We start from the raw sequence: 24,045 nt of genomic DNA on the forward strand, positions 1-24,045 counted from the left end.
TTCAAGCCGCTGCCTCTGTGTGAAAGCATGGCGACAGGACCAAGCCTCAAAGTCGAGCAAAATCAGGTGGGTAGGTCATGTTCTGTGTTCTCTCATGCTTTTATTTTGTTATTGCGTGTTTGTTTCCGTGTTTCCGTTTCCTTGTTTTTCCCCAGCTTTCCGAGCGACACGGCTGGGACTCATTTGCTCATCAAGCTCGCATGGATTTCAACACTTCGGTTCCAGCTCTTGTTTCCAGATGGTTGCTTCGTGTCCTCACGGTAATCTCTCTCGACCTTTGCTTGTCTCGTGCTCCTGCATTTCTAAATTCCGTGCGTGCTTGACATTTTCTCTCAGCCACCTCCTTAGTTACTCTCGTTTCTCCATTTTCATTAGATTTCTTCTTGCTGCTTCAGCGCGTGTGGGTGTTTTTGTTTCGACTCACCTTTCGTGTTTCTCTGCGTTAGTTATTCCTCCTGTGTGTGTGAGTAGATCCACCACCGAGCGCTTTTAGTTACTTGGGCCTCATGAGCTTGGACCTCTTGATCTTATTCGCTTGTTTTCTGGTCCACATTCTTCCCTGCCTCTGTTCGTGTTTCCTCACACCGCGCTTTTGTGTTGACGCCCTTGGTTCATCGTTCCTGTATGTATTTTGTGTTTACATTATTTATTATAGTAAATTGTTAAAACTACCCTCGCTCTCCCGAGTCATTTGTAAACCTACACCAAGTCAGCTACCAATCCAATCGCCTTGACAATGACTCCCCATTCGTTTTTATGGGGACATTTTTCACCCCTTTTTTTGGGGGGGGTCTGCATCGCCATGGTAAGCGTCATGGCTATCAGAAGTAATAGCCCGTCGGCATGCATGTGTTGATGTATGCTTCCCAAGCCTTGCACGACGTGGCACGTAAATATGCATCAGTCAGGTCTTTGTTACCCCACAGAGACTAGGGATTGATTATCACTCTTCCTTTAGTGTTGTTTCGCTATTTTGTCCTCTTAATCTTATCTTCACTGTCATGATAGTTTAATAATAAAAAAGTACAGAAGGTCTGAAGGTATAACTTTGGAGGCCATAAAGAACTAGCATGTACATGCTAAACGTTTCCCGACTTCAACAGTAAACAGATAATTTCCCAACAGGCATCAGTTGCACTCACAAATCCTGCCATTCAACTGCACCGGCAGCGATGAGGCTGCTCAATCGCCGACACATTTCCCATTCAGATCCTGAATCAATGATCAACACTAAAAGCAAACATATCAACTTACCATTTAGCGTGACTTAATATCTTCCGCCTCCTATTTCAGCATCATCAGCTTCTCATCAATTCAGCACCAGTTGATGTAATGATGCAGTCAACAAACACATGCTGGAAACACCGCCCGAGTATGACGGATGAATCTGTTTCTCTGCACTTTAAATAAACCCTCGAGGAGCCAACTTTGTTTCTGATTTACTAAATATAAACCCCTCCCAGCACTGTTGGGAACAATTTGAAGCGGCAGCAATATAGCCTTCATCACAGTGAAAGACCTTGCATGCAGATTTTTTGGGAGTCAATAAAAGCTGAGCACCCGCGAGGGACAGCAGGCCTCCTGCCCGACCTGGAGGATGAGGTGAGGAAACCCGACGCGGGAAGAAGATTAGGGAAATGGAAACGTACGTGTTTGGAGATTAGTTATGACGGTGCCGCTGGTGAGGGGTCCTTTGGAGGCGTACAGAGCCACAGAATAACCGGTGCTCGGCTGCAGGTTGGAAAGCTGGTGCTCTTGCTTGCTTCCTTCCACAAGGAAAGTGTCTGCCGTCTCTGGAAACACATGAAGCGCAGTGTATTCAAGCAACTGTATTATTGTCTTTATTGAGTCTAATATCGTTCCAATAAATAATGCTGTGGGATCTTGAAACTGCATTATTTATTGAAAAAAGTGAATTCAATAAAGGTGTTGGTCAGACGTACAGCCAGTGGAGTGATGTTGTGACTTGACACTCTAAATCAGGGGTCTCAAACTGGGCCTCAAGGGCCACAATAGGTGCAGGTTTTTGTTCCAAATAAACACACACAGCTTCACCAATCAGGTGTCTGAAGACTGTAATCTGTCGATTGTGAGTCTGGTGCCGCTTGTTTCAGCTGACACGTGATTGGTTAAAACAGGGCTGCGGCCCTATTGTGCAGCTTTAGACCCCGGCTCTAAATAAGAGGCGTACCTCCTGTTCCCACATTTAATGGTAAGGCAGTGGGAAACTTGGTACACAGCAGAAAACCAGGAAGTTGTTCTGCATCCTCTCCTTGCTGCCACAGTATGGCAGAGTCTGCAGTACAAGGATCGTGCTGCAGCTGGACAGTGCACAGGCACCAAGAAGTGATGGCCTCAGTCAATTTCAAACATAAACCATAAAATACATGTAGTTTTTGTGATACAAATGGCTTCTGGGAGAAAAGGGGATTTTATTTAACTAGAGAATTGGATATCTAGTCAAAGATTGAAATTGATATACACTTTGTTTACTTTGAAAATGGCGGCCACCTGTTCAACATTGCTGCATCTGTATTTTGACTATCCAGGTCTATCATGCAACGCGACCTCACTGAGCGACACGAGCCGCTATCAAATGATTATTGAATTAATTTTGCCCCTGAAATTGACTTTGCATGTCACCCTACCTTATAAGACTGCTAAAATTGATGTTTTATTCAGTGATGCAGGGCAGCGCTGAATGAAATATGAAGTTGCTTGACCTCACTTTAATACACTGATACTCCGGGGAATGTAATCACAACGTGCAGTGCACTCCTCTAAACCCTCGCTGCTGTTGGATTCCAAGGATGTGTCCGGCATAAAGACACCGTATCTGAAATCATCTGGCGCCGATCCAGTGTGTGAGCGGGTAATTTGCACGTTGGCACTAAGAGCTGAGTGCAACTGATTTATCCAGATTAGATGGCAGAGCGGAAACACATTAGAAAGAAAAACATGTCTCGTTTGTGGTGGGAAACAAATTTAGCAATACAAAGCCAAATTGACTACGAACAGCACGCCCCACAAAACAGCATCTGTGCCATGAAGAACAGCGAATGCAGCGCACTTTTAAGTCAAGATATTTTGAGATCAACTGTGCGTTTTGTTTTTGACCAAATGAAAATAACAAGTCATAGCTGCCCTGAATTTTTCATCCAAATTGCATGGTGTTAAAAAGTGCATGCCATCCATACTATAAAATTTGTCACTGTGGCAAAACACATTGACAGCATGTAGGTGATATCGTGCTATATTTCGAGGTGAAATAAATAAACAAATGCGTTTTCCATTATTGTCTTCAATAGCAGTGATGTAATTTAAATCTGCAGCTTACTGTGAAGCACAATGCTTGCTTTCAGTCGGACACACTAAATACTTTAAAATTCATCTAAGGATCTTGGCCAGCTGTTGTACCATAACTCAACAGAAGTGGAGGAGAAGTACTCGAGCAGGCCAATAAAGAAAACAATTCTTTGCTTTCATCTACTTCAACTCCAATGGAGTATCGTCCTGTACACACTCTTTAGATCATGCACTTCCTTGAAAAAGTATTAATTCCCTTTAAACTCTTCCACATTCAGTATTCATAGGACAACAAGCAGCCACTTTACAGTTCCAGGACAGATCCATTCTTTTGGAATAGTGGTGGTTTCATAGATTTGTCGTGTTTTTTGTTTCTAGTTTATTCCATTTTCTGCTAACACTGAGTCAATTGTCATATCTACAATTATTAAAGAATATTGATAGTTTGAGGTATGACTGATGGTGGAGTTAGGGTTCGGGTTGTGTTACAAAGAAGGAACTCACGATTTTCTAAAGTGTTTTCAAAGAGCGGCCCCTCACTTTTGGCAAACGCCATTGTTCATTGCATGATGTAGTATTGAGGGCACGTACTACACAGTGGTTAAAAGAGATTGTAACACATGACACAAGTCACTGGATCATTTTGAGGAAGGGTTGATAACATTCTGGCATGTGTTTGATCCTAACTATCTGCCATTATCAGAGGGATCAATTTCCTCTCCGGACAGCTTGGCTAATTTCCACTTTCTGCAGTTCAGAGAGCGAATCATAAAACGAAACAGCAGTCGGCCATCTATAAACCATCTCAATGTGCCTGTACGGCGGTGAACGCGCGAGCAGAATCAGTAACATGAGATTTAATAACAGCAATGTTTCCACTGAGGCTTAGCTCTGCACCAAGAATGATAAAGTGTTCGGGGAAGAAGATAAATAGACCTGAGTCGTCTCTGGGGACGCCAAACGCTGATCTCCAATTGTAAAATAGCTTCTCGGTACAAATCAATTTTCATCTTTAATGCGTATCTCAATTGCACCGTACAGACGGCAAACAGAAAGTATAATGATAAATATACGTAAACAGGCGTTAAACCTACCCTGGTTCTGTGTGAGCGTCAGCACGTAGTTGTCCACGCTCGACAGGGGTGGGTTCCACCTCAGAAGGGCTCCTTGGGGTGTGATGTTCAGGGCTGTCAGTTCAGAAGGCATGTCCATCGCTACAGAGCCAAACACACACAAAACATATTCATATGACGATAAAATGGATTGGAATGAGTAGAATATAATTTGCGTCCAAAGCTTTTAGTCTGCCCATCGAGGCCCATTGTTCCAGCACATTCCAGAATCTTAGGCCATCCAACTATCCATCCTCATCCACTTATCCGTCACCGGGTTGCATGGTCGCTGGGGCAGCAGCTTGAAAAGGTTGCGCCAATTGCACTTCTCCCGGGCAACATCCACTAGCTCCACTAGATCCTGAGACACTCGAAGGCCATTTTGGCTGCTAAATATTTGCTTCGTATTCATCACTAAATAACGGCTAGTTCATGAAAGTCCCATCTTAACGGTGGTGTCAGAAACTTCTCACTCATCTGATCAACAATTTCCTCCTCTTAAAAGCAACCAATGCCTTTTTAGACTGACAGTGAGGCTAATATACATATGTATGTACAGTATGTGTGATGCGTTGTGTGACATCATCAATTGGGAAGATAAAACAATCACATTGGGGCTCAGTTCTCCATCAGAAATCACAGCAATGATGATGTTCCTCAGGGTAAAAATGTAGGTCCTGTTTCATCCAACCACACACATCTCTCTCTATCGAGCAAATTGAGCTACAGACAGGCAAGTAATTTATGTACTTCCAGTCCATCATGTGGACCTCCTTTAATAAGTCAAGGAAAAAAAAATCAATAGCTAATTATATTTTTTCAGTTTATATTATATATTAACATACAGTACCATTGCTGGGATATTCGAAGCTCTGTTTTCTTTCTTTCATTTAGAGGGTGCGGCTAATGTTCCAGTCGTCATTTTACATATTGCCATGTAAAATGCACATATATATATATATATATATATATATATATATATATATATATATATATATATATATATATATATATATATATATATATATATATATATATATACACTTATGTGACATGGTAAAGCTTTAATATAATTATACCAATATTTTATTCACTCATTCAATGGAGGGGTACATTTCAAAATGCCATAACTGTTTTCACAGAATTGCAGGTAAGAATTTATGAACTGGCCTTCCTTCAGATGAACACTGGATTGATGTCATAAATTATGCAGCACAAAGTCGCAAATATCCTCCCATTCCCTGCAACCTTTACCTCATTTCCTTCTCAGACTGCTGGACATGACAAAATTGAGTTTGAATTTAATTATACCTTTAACCTCGGTGTTTCAACCCCAATTTTTCCTCCAGCTTTTCCGCGGCACAGCAGGCGCCGTGGCAGCAGAAAGCAGCATGTGCTCCAGATCCATGCAGATGGGGTGGTTAATACCTCCTTGTCACACTAAGAGAGGGACGGGTTGAAAACTTCTGTTTGAACGCAGCCTCCTTCCATGTCGGCCGGTCAATCCGGGTGTCTTTCAGAGTGTGTGATCATCCCATCAGTGCTCTCCATCTTCTTAATGCACTGTTGAATCACTTAGAACAATTAACAGGATGTGGCTGAGCTGAGATGGTTTTTCAATGACAACCCCGCGGCTGAGGTCGAAGTCAGCTCTCACTCTTTTGTACAACACTGTCAAAAGAACGCGTCCTTTTAAATAGAATCTTAAATGAGCCTCCTGATCTCTGGCAGAGCCTTTTTATGGAAGACTTCGACCAGGCCCATTGTTGTCAGGGAGTTGGATCTGCTGTATTGTTTACAACAAAGTGCAGTTCCATGGAAAAGAATTTCCCCTCGGGGACGATAAAGTCAAGTTGTTGTTCAGTGCACAGGCGTGTAACCATAGCAGTCGACTGAAATAGTGCATGCCTCACCAAGGAGCTACTTTCAAAGGACTTTAGAACAACACAACATACAAATTGATTCAGCAATTGCAATGGCTCATGGCGAAAGGGCTGTTGAAGCATGACCACGGGGTGAAAGAGTCCAAACCACTACCAGACCAGTGAGTTTAGCCACGCACTATTAGCAAGTTATTAAAATCCACACCAGAACAACATAGAATGATTGATGACAACTCATTTCATGAAAACAGGAGGTGTATTTATTCAAATGCTTTAACTGTATGCAGGTTTATGAGGTCAAGTCAAGAACATTCTCACTCCCAAAGGGTTAACTATTTTCAAATGATGTTTGAGGCCTATGGCGAAGCTGACGTCATCCTTCAATGTCACATGATGCATTAGGCCTTCCATTGTAGCACATGTTCCCTCTTTCAACACGGGCTACGCGTCATGTTAAATAAAAATGGAGGCCATGGGATATCGCTACTTTCGTGCTGCCCATTTCTTTATGCCACTTGGTATATATAGCGCCTGAGTCACGTAGACTGTTATTATTCATGGGGAGAACCACATAAGTTGCTATATATACCAAACAATGTCCATATTGAAGTAGCAATGAACAGTTCTACCCCTCCCCTCATGTTCCAACCCACGTCACATGGGAGTGGGGGACTATTTTCAAGCAAAAGTAGACTTGAAAACAGTTGCTATTTGGCAGCGTGCGAGTGAGAATGGGTATGTTTCCAGGGATGTCTGTTACCTTGCGTACCTTGCGCAACAACTAGAAACCGTTGAGGTGACGATTCTTTTGAAACCTCCCAAAAATTCAGTCCCATTAACAGTTTCCCGAAAATTTCACCAAATACTTCCAGTACTTTCCAGTTGCTGACAGATGCCAGTGCGCTTTTGTATACCATTATTGAGCTATCAAGGAAGAACTCTAAGTCAACTGATAAAAAATATTGTAATATATAACTTTATGTGTTTGATTCATGAAGGTCAAATACTAAATCACTCTCAACATTTTTTCCCTGTTGAATAGTTTCCTAACAACACAGTGGAAGACTGTTGACGGGAGTTTCAGCTTTCCAACTAAAACCTAATAAGGCTATGAAGTGGAAATTATCATCCCCAGAACCGAGAAGGGAGTTAAGTTATGAGTCTAGCATTCAGCAGACGCCACATCTACAGTATACACTGCACTGAAGAAGCTGAGTGATTAAAAGGAAAGTAGTCTCCAGTCAACCTCAGTGCATGAGCTCAGCCAAGGACACGCATTTTGTATTGATATGTGGCTGATCTTTTATCTCTAGCGCCCTCACTGGACTGGTTGCCCATCTGTTAAGGGGCTTGTAGAAACAGGAGCATGAACCGCTGTATGTTCTCACACTCTGGGAGGGAACTGGAGTGCATCACTGAATGAAGAGTGAAAGAATCATTTTGGTACATTTAGGCTACATCCACATGGAGATAGAGATTTTCCAAGCCAATATTTTTCTTGGCCAGTTTCAATAAAGTCCTCGGAAGCACCCGGTGCAGGAGTCGTCACTAATCTGAAAGATACAGTATGTAGTACATCTTACAAGACCATCAATGGCTCCTAACACTCTACCAACTAATAAACTGAAGAGGCCACACAGTCACGCTTTACTACAAAATGACAATAGCATAAGAGACTGACTCGTGACTCTCATGCTTGTGAGCGTTATTCCTAGAGCTGTGGTCAACTGCTCCATCGGCTCCAGCAAGGAAGAAACCTTCGATCAAAGCATGTTTTGCTCCTGGTTTAAGAAAATAAGAATCTCGTGTTTTTGACTGGCTTCTCTGAAGGGCAGAGATTTTCAAGCAGCGTGCCGCAGCACAGTAGCGAGCCGTGAGTGAACGTCAAGCGTGCGGGAGGAGGCTATCCAATTTCACCCCATTGGTCTGGGAAATTTTCAACAAATTAATACAATAATAATATAATAATATTTATCTGCATGGAAAACGTCGTCACAGTAGGGTGTTTGTAGCTACAGTTTTTCACAAACTCCAAAGGATTTCCTACAATTTTGACAAAGAGCTAAAAACAGTTAAGTCTTCAGCATGTGTTGCTCTCAACAATCTTTTACAATTTGTTTGTGTGAGACAGTTGCAGAACATTTTGGGTAAATATTTCAGCGACCTCAACAGCTGTTGCAGAATGAGCTCGACTCTAGTCCACTGTCGTTGTTCCGAAGTGACCACTGTCAGGGGGAGACACGGGAGGAAAGAGAAATGTTTCCAAGCATGTATGATCGACTGACTCCCGAGACAACTTGGACCGACAGAGCCAGTTTTGGAGGATCCACTGCAGGGGGACAGGAGGAAGCAGGATTAGTTTTCCTAGCGGAGGTCTGCGCTTGCTGAGTGTGAGTCACGTTTTCAGCATTTTCATATTGGAAACACATTTCTTTCTTTCTTTTCCATTATTTTCTCAACACCTTCTTCATCAGTGTTACTCGAAATAGTCCCCAACAGATACTACGTTGCAGGGTTTGTAACACATTATATCCTTGCTTTTACAAAGAGATTGATGTGAAAGATCGTGACTAAATCACAGAAAGCTTCAATTAAAACACAGATTATCACAGTGACACTTGATGAAGACAAGTGCCTGAAAAACATCTCCATTTTGCAACTTATAATGATTGGCCTTTCCTCAAAATGACAAGTTAGATCAAGTGTCTACCAGTAGTGAACAGCATCAATGCTCTCCACTGTTTGGAGAAGCAATAATGAAACTTAACCAAACATGGAAATTGAAATGTGCCTGCCACTACATTTGTCTGTCCCCCTCCGACTCTGGCAGAGAGTAAGTAAATAGAGTGTAACTAGAAAAAGCTGTCAAAGCTGCTCGGAACAAATGGCTGCCAGCTCCACAGAAACTCTTTTCAGTCACCCTTCATTAGTGTTTTCTGAACCTATACTGCATAAACCACTGCCCTGTGCTGTCCAGTTTCCACGTTTTATTTGAGGTCCATCAGGTCTTTTTCAGCTCACAAGCTACAGGATAAGAAGGAACCGACTTAGGGAAGTGAGGATTTCTAACCCTACTGATGTGTTTCTACATGATAAAGAATGACATGAATTAAAATAAAACAAACAATGCAGCTAAAAATGAGTGTCACAGGAGTTATGGAAGTCAGTGGTGGTGACGTCAACAATGGTCATAATCCTTGGCTTTTTTCTCAAGTCAACAATGATCTTAGGAGACCTTTTTCAATCACAATGAGAATAGTATTGGTAAAAATGAGTCAACAAATGTGTCAGAATCGTGTCAGAAGGACAACCGAGTGGGACTGAGCAGCACCGCTTTTCTCAAACAAGCCTTCACGCTGTCCATTCCGAGACAACTCGCCTCCATTTATCAAGGAATAACAGCACCTGCTGTGCCTCTCCTGTCCCCACAGACAGTAACTGATTAAAGAAAATAAAGTAGCATTACTCAAGTTATTACACAGCTGGCTCTCCAACGTAGGATTACTCTTCCAAATCCCTTGTTTACGTTGTCAAAAGCGGTGTTAAACAGTCCCCGGATGCACATTGTGTGTACTGAGGAAATGTTATTTACCACTTCTAACAAGCTTGACTTCAGAGTTATGTTCTTTTCAGCCTATTACAGCCCCAACGGCGGCGCTTATTGTGCGAGCACACAGGGATTGTTTAAAAAAACAAAAAAGGGTCCGATAATAGAAAAATGCGGGGGCAGAACAAGGCAGAGATGGGAAAGAGAATCACTTTTTTTTGTGTTTTTTCGCTCTCATTGGCATGCAAGCACACCTTCTGCTGCTCTCTGTTCCACTGTTCAATAACACACACAAAAACATTATGCATACAGCCAGTGGGAGAGAGTGTTAATCTTTGGTTAGAGGAAATTCCACATAGAGAAATTGAGGTCTGTAATTTATGCGAGGAAGAAGCTTTTCCTCTCTCTTTATTTATGATGTGATTCTAATTTAAGAATCTCCAGTTTCCGCCGACTGATAAGCACAGACGATAAAGTAAAGACGCGCACAAAACAAATGGCGGAGATGGAGGACAGAGGGATGAGAGGCAAAAAAAAAGAGGGGTAGCGAAGAGAAAGAGCCGGGTGAGATGGAGTTGAGAGCAGGTTAGCAATTACTGGGTCATGGAGTGGGCAGTCTCAGCTTGCACTGCGGAGAAGATTGTGCTTCCTGCTATGTCAGCTGTAACCTCAAATTCTCTTCAACATGCAATTTATCTCGAGATGTTGATGTCGTCTTTTACATAGAAAAATGCTGTTCATGGCTTTTGCAGTCTTGGAACATGGGCTATAACAAATAATGTGGAGGAAAAAAAAACGCAGGGAAACGCTCGAAGTAACAGTACACTGCAGGTTCTGTGAAGAAAATGGGACTTCAAAATCTTCAACAGGGGCCAGAACTTAGAAACGACAACTCGGCAAAAACCCTTCTAATCTGAGGAGTGTTTTCATTCTGACCGACTGCTGTTCAATGGATGAGACTTTTTAAAAGTGCGTGGCATTCGTGATATAATAGTACTGAGGTGGGCTTTTTTTAACGTAAAAGCGCTTCATGGTGAATGGTCAATGAGGTTTCAGGATACAATGTTCTGATTTTCAGAGGCCACCAGATGGCACTGTCTGCTGCGCTCAACCCTGCAATACTGTTTCATGATACCTCAAGACAAGTTATCTGAAAATCATCTATCAACCCAAAAGCAAGTCTGTAGAACTTGAAAATATCAAAACAAGAGCATAAACTCAGCAAACAAACATTGTGTTTTTGCGGTTAATTTCAGCATGACATTAGCTGGAAAATATGCTAGGAAGAAGCGAAAAATCCCTTTCTTAAAAACAGACATATTTACGCATTCTGATTTTTTTCAACTAAGACTAAAATTGTATTTTTAACTTGTTTGCAGTATTTTCTTTAATTCATCCAGAAGTGTTTTCAGAGGCCTGTTTTTGTTAAAATAAACAAACAAATCAGGTAAAAATTTAAACAAACAATATTGACAAAAAATGATTACTAATAATAATAATTCTATGGACTATAATTTAATATCTTGCCATTATTTATTTATGGTTTTATTTTGGACAAATATAGCTGATTAAAAAAAGCTAGGTGGCATACTTTACGAAGAAGTATTCTCTCACGTTACTATTTCAGGCAAGTCAGGTTTCCAAGGTGTCAAAGGTCAAAATCATGGCTTGAAATTTGCAGAACTCTGTCACAGAACACACTGTGTGACGTTGCTGATAAAAATGTGCTTCCCACGGACAAAGACTAGTGGCTATGGAGGGGAGCTTTATTAATTCTAAAATCAAGTAACCGGTAAAGTAGCCATGTTACTTATTGAGGGAGCAGTCCGTAATGTGACATTTGCCATTTTTCAAGGTCACTGTGACCACACTGGTGAAAAGACCTGTACATTTTATGAGCGAGGAAAGCCAGCATGATAATTCAAATTCCAAATGAATGGAATTCAAATGACACTGATAAAGTAGGTGATCACTAAGTGATCGTTGCAGGGCTTGAAACAAATGCACAGAAACAACCCAGCAGACCAAGACTAAGTGCACACGTGGATGAGAAGTGTACTAAGTGGGAAGCAGAATGCAGAGATGGGTGGCTCATTAATGCCACTTCACGGAGGCAAGAGCGCTCAGGACACTGAACAAAGTGCCTCCTGTCGCATCTCATACATCTAAAGAAATAACAGGCCGCTGAAGACTAACATCATAAAATGAGAATAAAATCATATAAAGCCAGAATTAAGTAATTGCATTTTCCTTCCAAAATGAATGCTGTTTTTGGTGGTTAGTTTGGTTACAGAGTCGAAGCATCCTCTCACAGCACGGACAGCATCACCTCATGGCAGTGTTTGCTGCTGGCACCCACCTGTGAAGACAGACGTGCGGACTGTTTTGCTCTCTTGACTCCCCCTGACAGCGCAGAGACTGATCTCATATTCAGTTGCTGGAAACAGGCTGGACAAGGTGTAGTTGGTGATGTCACTGTCGATTACCATGCTGTCCACACGGCCTGGAGGAAACAGCACAGGGACCAAAATAAACATCACAACAGCTCCCAGCCAAATAACCCGAGACTCAATGTGGACGTTGGTGTAAATGAAGGCTGTTGCCTTTTCGCCGTGGTCCCTCTTTGACAATATTTCACTTTCTTTCTCTTAGTACAGTCAAATGTGGTAGAAAACAATGTCATAAGATATAAAACTCGGGCTGAATTGCTTGACTACAAATGAGTCACAGAGAACACAGATGAATATGTGAGAGGTCAGAGATGCTCTCTGCTGTGCAGAACGTATAGTTCAAGTCAAAGAACCTTCGAGGACAAACCTTTGGTTCAGCATTATTATACGGATGTGCCTCGGCTACGTTGTGGAATAGAGGGGTGAAGTTTTCAGAAAGAAATCCAAGTCGTGTGCACCTGGCCTTCAACCCCCTGAGGGGCACGGAACTACAGCAACCGTAAGATGAATGCTTCTCTCTTTTGGAATGATTAAAATGATCGACTCAGATTCATGAAACATGAATGGAAAAATGGAAACCTTTCATGAGTTGCTGAAGGTGAAGAACAAATGTGCACTTCATTTTGTGGCCTTCATTTGCAGTGTTCCATTGCTGTTGACATTTTAATCTCAATTAATCACACGAAAGAACTCGCAATTAATAGCAAATTAATCGCACATTTTGTGTCTGTATCTGTTTTAAATGTGAAGGAAGTTTATCAACACCAGAGTGGCCACTGATGTTAACAATGCTTTCAGCATGTTGCTGAGCCTCTTCAGTGCTTCTGAGGTTATTCTAAAGAATGCTCTTGACAGCATCTGTTACGTTGTGTTGGTGGAGTCAACAAATGTTTGCATGAGGAAAGCTTTATTTTTTAACATCTTCCTTTAAATTACATTCAGAACAGATACAGAATGTTTGATACGTTTGCAAATAATCGCAAGTTAACTCAGTTTGAGTGCGAATAATTGAGAATAAACAACTTCACCTATTGACAGCCCTCGCTACTTGTATTCTAAAATGAAGAATAAAATACAACTGACAAGTTGCAGCCACAAGTATTTCATGAAATGGATGTAACACAGGAAAGATCCTGTTCTCCACCAAAAGTTAAAAGATGTGCTGAAAAAAGAAACAGTTGACGAAAGGTACTTTTAATGCACTTCCAGGGGATCAACATTTCCGGAGCAGGCGGTAACCAGTTTCTGTTTGTCACTACTCCACTAAGTAATGTGTTATACACTTGTTTATATCATGGTTTAAGTTTGGCATTAATCTACTGTAGATCATGACTGTCCATGGCTGTCATTGACTCAGTTATGTTTTTGTTTTTGGTTTTTTAAATCGGATTTACGCATGATTTGTCTTCAAATCATTTTGTGTTCAGTTTCTGGTTGATTTTTTTTTAACTTTATCACTATATATATTAAAAATATAATCAATTTAAGCATGATTGTCTGCAGACTTTTTTTCTCTGCAATTTCTGGTTGTGATTATTAAACAAAATCATGTGTTACATATTCATTTATGAATTTTTTTATTTGCGATTAATTGTGATTCATTACTGTCCAATCCTTTATTTAAAAAAAGATTTATGCAAAAACTCACACAGGAACAGCCCAATTCAGTTACTAGCATGAATATAATTTTTGCTGTGGTGATATTTTTATCTGTATTGATTGACTCTTTAAAATGGAGCAGGGTTTGTTCAAGCAAAGAGAAGCTGCACAGAGTCTGACTTATTCAAATAATAGTTTGTCTCCCAGGCACCTCACACGTGAAGGTATTGGTTTGAATCATCCCAAACGTTACCTCTGGCTGACTGGTACGACAGCTTGTAGTACTCGAACGGAGCGAGTGGTTTGATCCAGGAGATGGTCACCAGATCCTCGGTGACAGCGGACACGGCCATTTCTTTTGGAGGGTCCATCCCTGGAATCAAGAGTGTGGGTGAGAGTTAACAAGGACAATTTTCCTCTCACGGCTGAATGTCGAGTGGAGCCGCACAGCAGCAGCACAATTACGGCGTCTATTATCCTGCGAGTGCATGAATTAGCATAGAAATGTAAGAGAATCGCACCCTTGGAAGCAGAAACGGCTCCAGTAATCATTGTTTTTAATCTTTATTCATCGACATAAGCAGACTCGTCCTTGGTTAGTGCAATCACATTTCACTGCGCTAAAAAAGAAAACAACTTCAAAGGATATTAGAATCAATCTGACTCTTCAAAGATTTGTTGGGATCCAGACACACACAGAGGAGAATTCTCTCCCGCTGATGATTTGTTTCATGCGCCTCCTGAGACTGTGGAGCTGCGGCGGAAAAGGTTGCAGCCTAAACAATGTGCAGCAACAATTGGGCTGATGGCAGGTCGCCACTGATTAGAGAGACGGCAGGGAAGCAACAAAGAGAGGAGGGAAAGATTGGGAATCTACTCCAATGCTTGAAGTTGGATGAGCTACACAGGAAAAGCATGTTACGCACAGCTTTGGCTGTTACTCACAGAGAACAGAGAAGGAAAAATTGTGCTTGTGAAGCAAACCTGAGATGTTTCTCGCAGAAAATCTCGTCGCATTTGCGTTTGCAGAGGTATGGAGCCCTGGAAGTGACATGCATGTGTCTGTTTTTTGGATGTGGCTTGCATGACTTTATTCTTTTTTATCCCGGTATAACAATTATTTCATAGGGTAGGGGATTAGGGCCAGTGAAGAAAAAAAAAGTAGCAGAATTCTGACTTTAAAGTAAGAATTCTGACTTTAAAGAATTCTGACTTTCAGAATTCTCACTTTGTGAGCAATGAATTGTGGGGTGGGAAACAACAGACTGCTGTTGAAAGTCAGAACTCTGAGAAAAAAGTTAGAATTCTGAGAAAAAGAAGTCAGAATACTCACTTTAAATTCAGAATTCTGAGAAAAAATACAGAATTCTCACTTTAAAGTCAGAATTTTGAGATTAAAGTCAGAATTCTGCCAATTTTTTTTCTTCTCTGGACCAAATCCTCTTCCGTAATCTCTAGATAATTGTTATCTCGTGATAATTTGTATCTCGAGATAATTTTTATCTCATCTTATCGTAACTGCCTCTCTAGCAAAGCATTTTGTATACATCCTCCTGAAACCACTATGTCTCCCATGGCTTCATAACTGTTTGTCAATGTTGTCATTCACTGTCTGCAAGTCAGTGCGCTTTTAACACTCGGATCAAATGCCTTCTACTCAAAATAATACTACATGTGGCTAAGCTATACGTATGACGCATCCCTGGAAATGACTTGCATGACTATTTTTTTCATCCCGAGATAAAAATGATCTTGAGATACAAATGATCACGAAATACAATTTATCACAAGATAAAAATGATCTCCAGATATGAATTATCACAAGATAAAAATGATCTTGAGATACAAATTATCGCGATCTAACAGTTATCTTGAGATAAAAATAATCTTGAAATAAGTTATCTCGGGATAAAAAAATAAAGTTCCAATACGTATAGCTCAGCAACATGTGGTATTATTTTGAAAAGGCATTTGATCAGAGTGTTAAAAGTGCTCTGACTTGCAACCAGTGACTGACAACGTTGACAAACAGTTACGAAGCCATGGGAGACATAGTGGTTACAGGTGGATGTATACAAATGCTTGGCTACAAAGGCAGTTGCGGATGCGCTGACATTTACGATTGTATCTCGAGATTCTTATTATCACAAGATGAGATAAAAATTATATCGTCGTCGTAAATAAAGTCATGCAAGTCACATCCCAAAAATAAACACATGCGTGTCACTTCCAGGGCTCCGCACAGAGGTAAAGGTTGCTTTAAAATAAAATCAACTGAGTAAACGCTGAATAACTTTTCAGTTTTCATTCGTGAGACAACCCGGCTCTTCTTAGGCAACACTGGAATTCACTTCAGCCTGCTCATCCATTCCAAGCAACAGCACTGAATTGGGCGAAACAGAAATCATTTTCTCAGCAAGACTAATTTGCACTAGATATTTCTATCAGACGGAAACACATTTTGTTTACATTAGCATATTTCCAAAGTACAATTCAGTCAACTTATGTGGATAAATGAGACACTATTTTTACAAAATATCGGCAAGCAGCCTGCAGTTTATAGTGGTGCGGCACAGTACGATGGGAAAACTGGAGTCATTTCTATCATTGCCGCCTCAGTGACCATTAAAAAAAGGACTTTCTTGTTAGCTTTTCTCTGAACGTCACGTCTTAATGAATTTACTCTTCCTAAGCCAATAGATTCTCACAGTTGTTGGGCAGAAAAGCACTTCGGTCCCATAAATCATCCTCCTCTAACGGTGTTTAAAACTTCAGCTCCTTTTCAAAGAAGCAAACGCAGCATTTAAGTGGGCTTAATTATCCGAGGCGATCTGGAGGGCAGCCTCTCTTCAGCGCCGCCTTTCTACTGTCAAGACGGGAGCCCAAATGACCAGAGACAGCTGCGGGGGGGCGGGCACATCTGTCTGAGAAGCACTCGACAGATTCAGCATCACAGGCGAGGAGACAAGAGCAGGAGAAGGGAAGCTTCAGCTCCAGACGGGGAGTTTCAAGGCACCGGAGAGGTTTTCACTGCCTCCAACATGGTTTGAATGAATTTTTTTTTTTTTTATTTCTATTTTTTTATGATCCAATTTTACCCTCTACTGAAATGACCTCTAATGTTACACACGTTACACACACCTCTGGCATTATGTGTGATGTCTACTTCAATTGATGATTCATGTTTTTTACAAGTAGTTTAGCTTTCAACAGTAAGCCTACACCAGACCTGGGCAAAGTGTGGTCCGGGGGCCATATGCAGCCCAATGCCTGTATTTTGGTGGCCCGTTTGACATCAGAGTAAAACTATAAGTAATATTTTTTGTTCTTTCTCTTTTAGTCACCACCTCCACTTCAGCAGTAAATATAGCATGTTCTTGTTCTAAGACTAAAATTTTCTTCTTGTCATTTTGCGTTTCTCTTGTTCCTCAATATACAGTGAAGTAATACTGAAAATATATTTTAAAATAAATTGCCTTTTCATCCTGACCGTCTTGTCCACAGTTGATTTATATTCAAATTAAATGCAAATAAAATGAAATATTTCAATAGGTTTCATGGCATATTTGCACTTCTTATTTACATTTCATCTTCATAGGTTCATTTTGTCCTTGTTACGTTAGAATATATATATTGGATATTTTCTGTCATGTTTTGTAGTCATTGCTGTCTTTCTTTTTATGATGGCCCCTCGGAACCTTTACAGTGTCTCATGTGGCCCTTTCAGACATTGAAATGCCCACCTATGTTGCCCACTAGGCCAACTGGTCGCTTCCCATGAGTGACCTCTTACGACTCCATGTCAAGAGAACGCTTGTTCATGGAAGCAGATGATAAAAGAGCTGGAATACATTTTAAAAAAAAATTAAAAAACGGCAAGTACAGACTTCAGAGAGATTCAATTGTAGCTATTGTCATGAAAGAACGTTTCATTTTGCTCACAACAACTAACGTCTTTCTTAGATGACAGTTTTGTTTCATGGTTCAGTAAAGCTTGCCTAAGCGCTTCATTGATAGATATTTGCGATTACATCGAACCGGAACAGATGTGCCAGCACAGCTCATCACCCATTTTTCTCATCCTTTGTAGCCCATTCAATGCAAGTCTTTTCGAGCGGCCATTTTTAACTTCAAATAACTTTGAAATTACAACTATTTCATTTTTTAATTTTGACAAGAAGCTAGTCTATAAGTATGAGACTTGATGAATGATAAAATGAAATGGCACAACGGGGTCCTGAGACTGCAGTCTATGATTCTGAATTTGAAACTAAGTCAAAACTGTGTGCTGAATATCTATTTCATTGACTGAAATTACTTATGAACTATTTTTTTACCAAGTGGAACTGAGCTTCATTCGCCTCAACCTCACGTTCAGCAGAAATTTCAATGCATAATGCATAACAAGTCAGAATACACAGATCAGTCATCATCATCTTCATCATCATCATCATCATCATCTTCATCATCATCATCTCGACCGATCCTTCGTCAAAGTAACAGTGAGCTGGTTTGAAAACTTCTTAACCACCGACATTGCCTCTGTAAGACTTTGAAATCTTGTTTTTCATTTATCCAGATCAGCTCCTCACAAAACAAAGCGTCACTACTCCTGTTTAAATAGCTATTGTCTCCATCGATACACAAGGACTTTCAGAGAAAAACAGGCTGCAGGGTTGAAACAATTAACTCGTCGATGAGTTAGTCGATGGGAAAGAAAACAAAACACTTGGCATTACATTTACATTTTGTAGCTCCTGCTTTCCTCCGTGGTGCGGCTCACCTGTCGCGAGTGACGCTGTAATGGGTTCGGAGGTGACGTCTCCCTGAATGGTGATTAAACTGATGGTATAGTGAGTGGACGGCAGCAGGCCCTGGACCAGTGACCTCGTCTTGGAGCCTTCCAGCGTCACCTTGGAGGTGTCTGTGCCGTCAGCCGAGCTGTAGCTCAGGATGAAGAGGTCAGCAGGTGGCGCTGGAGCATTCCACGCCACTGACACCGAGTCTGAAGTCACCTCAGACAAGTAGAGGTGTGTTACGGGCCTGATCCCTGCAGGAGCGGGGTCAAAGGTCATGGGACAGGCAAACACCAGCCAAAGCAGGGTATCCAAGCGGAGTCATTAGAGCAATGACATGGAAGTTATGGATGGAACTCAGCCTTCCAGGCAGAAGGAAGATGGGACTGGGTGCCAAAATCCAGAAAAGAATGATGATGATGATGATGATGATGATGTCGAATACACTGAGCGGAAAGAAGATGATCCGGTGCAATCGCTGACTCAGCAGCAAGAACTCAACAGTAACAGAATAACTGCTACACATGGTAGTCGATCCTAAGTCAAGGTTGTTTTCATTTCAGCAAATCGCCAGCGGCTCAAAAGCAGAAGCAACAACCTCTCATAAACAAAAAACAAAGCACACAAATCCTGAATATTTCAAAACACAGCTTACCATGAAGTTATGCAAACATATTTCAGTCATTATTGAACAACATTTGAAATTATTATTATTTAACTATTATTGGTGCCTTGTAGTGCTGTCAATTAATAATCAAATTATTCATAAATATTTAATATTAATTCACATTGGTAGGTTGTATCATGACGTGCGACAGCGCCGTCACACCGCTCAGGCACATCAGGTCAAAGGTGCATTACATATTTATTCTGTTTTGTGTCTGAGATAACGTGCGGAAGGGAAAACACCTTACTTTACTTTGTGAGTTATGAAGGTCTGACTGAAGGACAGAGCGTCAGACCGCAGTCGGGGGACGAGACATGACGGATCGCGCTTCCCTCCTCTCACTGAGACTTGAAGTCAGACACACAGATGCTGCCAGTGTGGCCGAGAGACGACGGCTAATTCAATAGTTGTGCTCTGAATTGTTAACCTTATCAGTTGGCTCTCCAGATGGAGCTCTTCAGAGAAGCAAGCAGAGGTCAAACAACAACAACGTGACGATGGCTGATGCTGAGGCGTCCAACCACCGTTAAGGAGAACGTGATGAGTGATGAAGAGCCAAAGCCAGAAACCTCACAGCAAGAATGAACAATGACAGAATCCTGCTTAATTCCGGGATCAAAGCCGCAGCAGCCCGCCGTTCCAGCTGACGCGCTGTGGTAAATAATGTGCTGGCTGTTGCCCTGGTACACTGGACTGCAAATTGGAATTGGATATGAAATAAACAAGGACACACAGAGGATGGGTGGATGATGAAGCGAAGCATGAGGGGAGCCTCGCAAAGCAACAGTTGTAATTGGAATCAGTAGAATCGGCAGACAAAACAAAGCAGGTGAAATATTAAGTCATAAAACCGGAGCTCATTAGCAGCCTTGAATTATTCACCTCTGCTGATGTCTCCTTCAAATACGACTAATGCCCCCCAGTCTCCTTTCACCTGCTGCTGCTGCTATTAATTCTCCAGGTTGAGTGCTCTCGAAATGTCCATGTCCCTCTTTATCCTAAGAATAAAGCTGCTCCATAACACATCCAAGAGTCGTCCGCTTCTCATCTGCGGGTGAGAACCTGCAAGTGCCTCTCTGATCCAGGTCATGTGACCCTGATGTTTAACATTTGCGGTCTTTGAATCTTGAATTTTACCTGTGAAGGCGTCAATTGTCGCCGCGGTGCTTTGCTGTCGCCCCCTCCTGGCCGCAACGGTGATGGTGTACTCAGTGCCAGGCTCCAGGTCCGACAGGGTGATGGAGGTTGTGTCTTTGGGCACCGTTTCCTTGAGATGTCAGGAAAAACCAGAGTGAATTTGGCTTCTACCATGTTTCAATATCCTTCTTGTCTGTGACTGACCTCAGTAGTTACACCGGACGATGATGTGTAGGTGATCTTGTAGTGGTCTATGGGACCCTGAACCAGACCCCACGCTAGAGTGATGCTGTTGTCTGTGGAGGCCGTCACAGTGAGATCCATGGGCACGTCCAGGCCTGGCAGAAAGACGGACACATGCAGTTTGGAAGGAGCATGTTCAGTTGATGTGAGGAAAGAAAGAGCTTGTGTTTACACTCGACATCCCTGCAATCCACAGGGACCTTCATGTTCAAGAGCCTCTGGTTTCTATGAAGAGCTGAAAGTGCTTGGTCATTGTAGTGAAGTGATTTTTTTCATCACAACAGTTGAACTAACTTCATTCAACAGGTCGCAGAAACAAGTTTAATTTGTGATGGCATTCATTTTTCACAGACAGTGCACTCTTCCTCCAACTTGGCTGCCATGTCATGCACTTTGGACCTAAAATGTCAAACCAAAACAAAAATGTCTCCTCATTTACATATAATTATCATTTCAAATTATACTTTTGAGAACTGTGTCGTGATTTGCACCAACATTTTCTAGACAGAAGAAAAAGGACATGCCTGTGTCAGTGATATGAATGTAGGTTTGAGGGATATGGCAAAAAAATCTCAATAACTCAAGATTTATTCAATGATTGTCAAAATGGCAGTTTTTGAGGCAGCTGTAATGAAAATTATAGAAACAAAAACTATTTAAACAGTTTGCTATTTAACCTACAAAGAAAATTAAACGTAAAATTATGGCAACAATACATAACACTACACTGAACATATTGAGAAAAATACAACAGTGCACTCTTAAACAGCAAAGCAAAGTCGGAACTGGCGTCGCGCCTTGTCAGAACCGGCTAGCTTGGTGGCTAATGGTAAAAACAAATCGGTGAAACCAACTTACTACCAGTGTAATTGATTGTCACTCAATAAATGTGCTTAGTTTTAGTATCAGACTCTCTATGAGAGCTAACTCCTGAGACAACAAAATGCTGACTTCATATTAGCACGTTTTCCGGACACTGAACAAAGCGACCTTCAGTGGCCAAGGAAGAGAAGTGTATGCAAGTACTAATCTAGAAACAGACATTTAGCATCACCCTGAAATTTTCCATGATTTTCAATTGAGGTCGATTCACCTATAGAAGAGAGTGACGCAACTTCAAAGGTCAACGAAAGTGCATGAAGGAGAATGAGATGGTCACAAAAAAAAGAGGTGTCACGTTCCTTCAATTACAATTACAGCGACTGGTGGAAGAATGTACTTCTCCTTGAGCTGATGGCAACAATTAGAGCAGCACTTCTGTGCACTCAGACCATGAGACATAGACTTCTGTCTCTCAGCCAAACAAATCTAAACACAAGAGTCGAGTGCAGCAGTTATATAGGTGCCCTCAGCTGAACGGTATGCACGATGGCAGGCTGGAGAAGCAGGAATACCTGAACTCTTTCAATGTGAAACTCTTACTTACACAACTTCAGAAACGTTTTGACCGGTTCAGAGCAATGTTTTTGAGATGGAAAAACTCTCTCACCTGTCCGGGCGTTCATGGTGGCCGGGGTGCTCTGGTTCACGCCCCTCATGGCAGAGATGCCGATACCATACTCTGTACCAGGGAGCAAGTCTGGTAAGGGAAAGAAGAGGTCAAACATTTAAGACAGAAAACAAAGTCACATAGTGTAAGACTTCATACGAGCCAATTTAATTCATTTTTATTTATACTGTACTCATTTATTTTCATATATCTACAGTGGGGATTTCACTGTAAATCAAATGGCCATTCGGAATTTTTGCTCAGTGTCAACAGTGCTGTCCATTACAAGTAACATCGGACTTACGACCTGGATTGGTCCCGACCAACTGGTCACAAGTCAAATTGGACGTAAGTCGAATGCCATTCAAAATAGCCGACGCGAGGGTTATAGGTGCTACTGTAGTGGTAGATGGCTGTGTGAGAGTGAGATGCTGGGATACTGTGGTGCCGTAACTATTGTATGCGATGCTGGGCTGCTACGTGCAGTGGTGCCAGACATTGAATAAAACATTTTTTAAAAAAAGCATCTGCTGGCCGTGATCGTAGGGACAGGTAGACGTAAGTCAAGCCGGTTGTAAGTCAGATGTTACTTGTATATTTCTTAACAAAGCATATTCAAGACTTGTTGCTCACATATACAAGATTCTTTCAGCTTGTATGGAAGTAGTATATAGACATGAAACACACCAATTTTAATATTTTAATTCCAATTTCCATATGTTACTTAATTTTGACTTGTTGCATAGAATAAGAGCAATGCAATACGTATTGTTATCCGTGCTCATCGTTCACTTCCTTCACTGTGAGACCACTGTAGGTTAGGGTCATCTTTTTATCAAAAACAATAACATAAATGTTTAAATCTTGATTTGTTCCCAGCTCATTATTATCACACGAGTGAATAAATACATCTGAGCTTTGATCAAACATGTTTATTTTCTGCATAAATCACCAGCGGTTAGTGCTTAGAATCTTCCACAGTACAGCAATGTCTCTACTTTCCTTTCAAACCCTATCTGTCTGTGAATAAAAAGTACAGTTGATCTGCTGCTTAAGATTTTAAAAAGAACACCTTGTTATGGTGAGTCCACTTATTTTGCAGTTGAGTGGTTGATAAGTATCGTCAGTCACTGCACCTCCAGTGGCAGAGACATGTTCACAGAGTCATATCAATAAAATACACAGTTCTACAGTACAGACAAGGGGATGTATTAAAACTGTCTAAAATTAAAAGATCCTCTTACCTGACAGGGTGGTCTTGGTGGTGGCACCTTCATTCTTGGGCACAATAACTTTCTCATACATATCGCCAGACAAGGTGCTGTACACCACCTGGTAGACCTCCACCTACACAAGAGACAACAGCTCTATTTAAACAGACAGACTACAGGCCAAGGAAAAAATAACATTGGATCACAAAGGCAGGAATGGCCAGTGACAGCCACCACACCATCACCGCATACTTCTATGGGTCGTCTCTGTGACCCTGGGAACCCCTATGTACTGTATGACAGTGTTTGTTTCCCCAACAACAGCACTGATCAAGAGGTCCAGTAATGCAGCTGATAAACTACATGGGAAACCAGGTTGTTAAAAACCATGGTCAGGGGAGTCAAACTCAATCGCAGAACAGGCCAATATCTTAACCTAATCTATGTTGCCAAACAATTTCAGAAATGATGAAATAATTCTGTGGAAAAATATCTTGGAAAATATGCATATATGTTTGTGATATTGCCTTGTAACTCTTGGCGGTTAAATCCAATCAGAATGTTCTCTGTGTTTGTCCACCTTCACTAAACACTGCCTCATCACG

The 24,045-nt window shown here is 41.4% G+C and overlaps 1 protein-coding gene across 10 annotated transcripts in view; it reads right to left on the reverse strand.

Moving 5' to 3' along the window:
• Positions 1-24,045, reverse strand: part of tnr (tenascin R (restrictin, janusin)) — a 173,428-nt gene that overhangs the window by 33,284 nt on the left and 116,099 nt on the right. For 9 of the 10 annotated variants that reach the window (XM_053883868.1, XM_053883865.1, XM_053883862.1 and 6 more), the window contains 9 exons: positions 23,474-23,576; positions 22,230-22,319; positions 20,702-20,835; positions 20,498-20,627; positions 18,681-18,947; positions 14,151-14,270; positions 12,208-12,351; positions 4,401-4,520; positions 1,650-1,793 (listed from right to left, as the gene is read on the reverse strand). In XM_053883868.1, coding sequence (XP_053739843.1) covers positions 1,650-1,793; positions 4,401-4,520; positions 12,208-12,351; positions 14,151-14,270; positions 18,681-18,947; positions 20,498-20,627; positions 20,702-20,835; positions 22,230-22,319; positions 23,474-23,576 — 1,252 coding nt within the window. The remainder of the gene's footprint in view (positions 1-1,649; positions 1,794-4,400; positions 4,521-12,207; positions 12,352-14,150; positions 14,271-18,680; positions 18,948-20,497; positions 20,628-20,701; positions 20,836-22,229; positions 22,320-23,473; positions 23,577-24,045) is intronic. The other variant, XM_053883872.1, reaches the window with a different exon arrangement.

Source organism: Synchiropus splendidus, chromosome 13 (genome assembly GCF_027744825.2).
Source record: "Synchiropus splendidus isolate RoL2022-P1 chromosome 13, RoL_Sspl_1.0, whole genome shotgun sequence".
NCBI classification, from domain to species: domain Eukaryota; kingdom Metazoa; phylum Chordata; class Actinopteri; order Syngnathiformes; family Callionymidae; genus Synchiropus; species Synchiropus splendidus.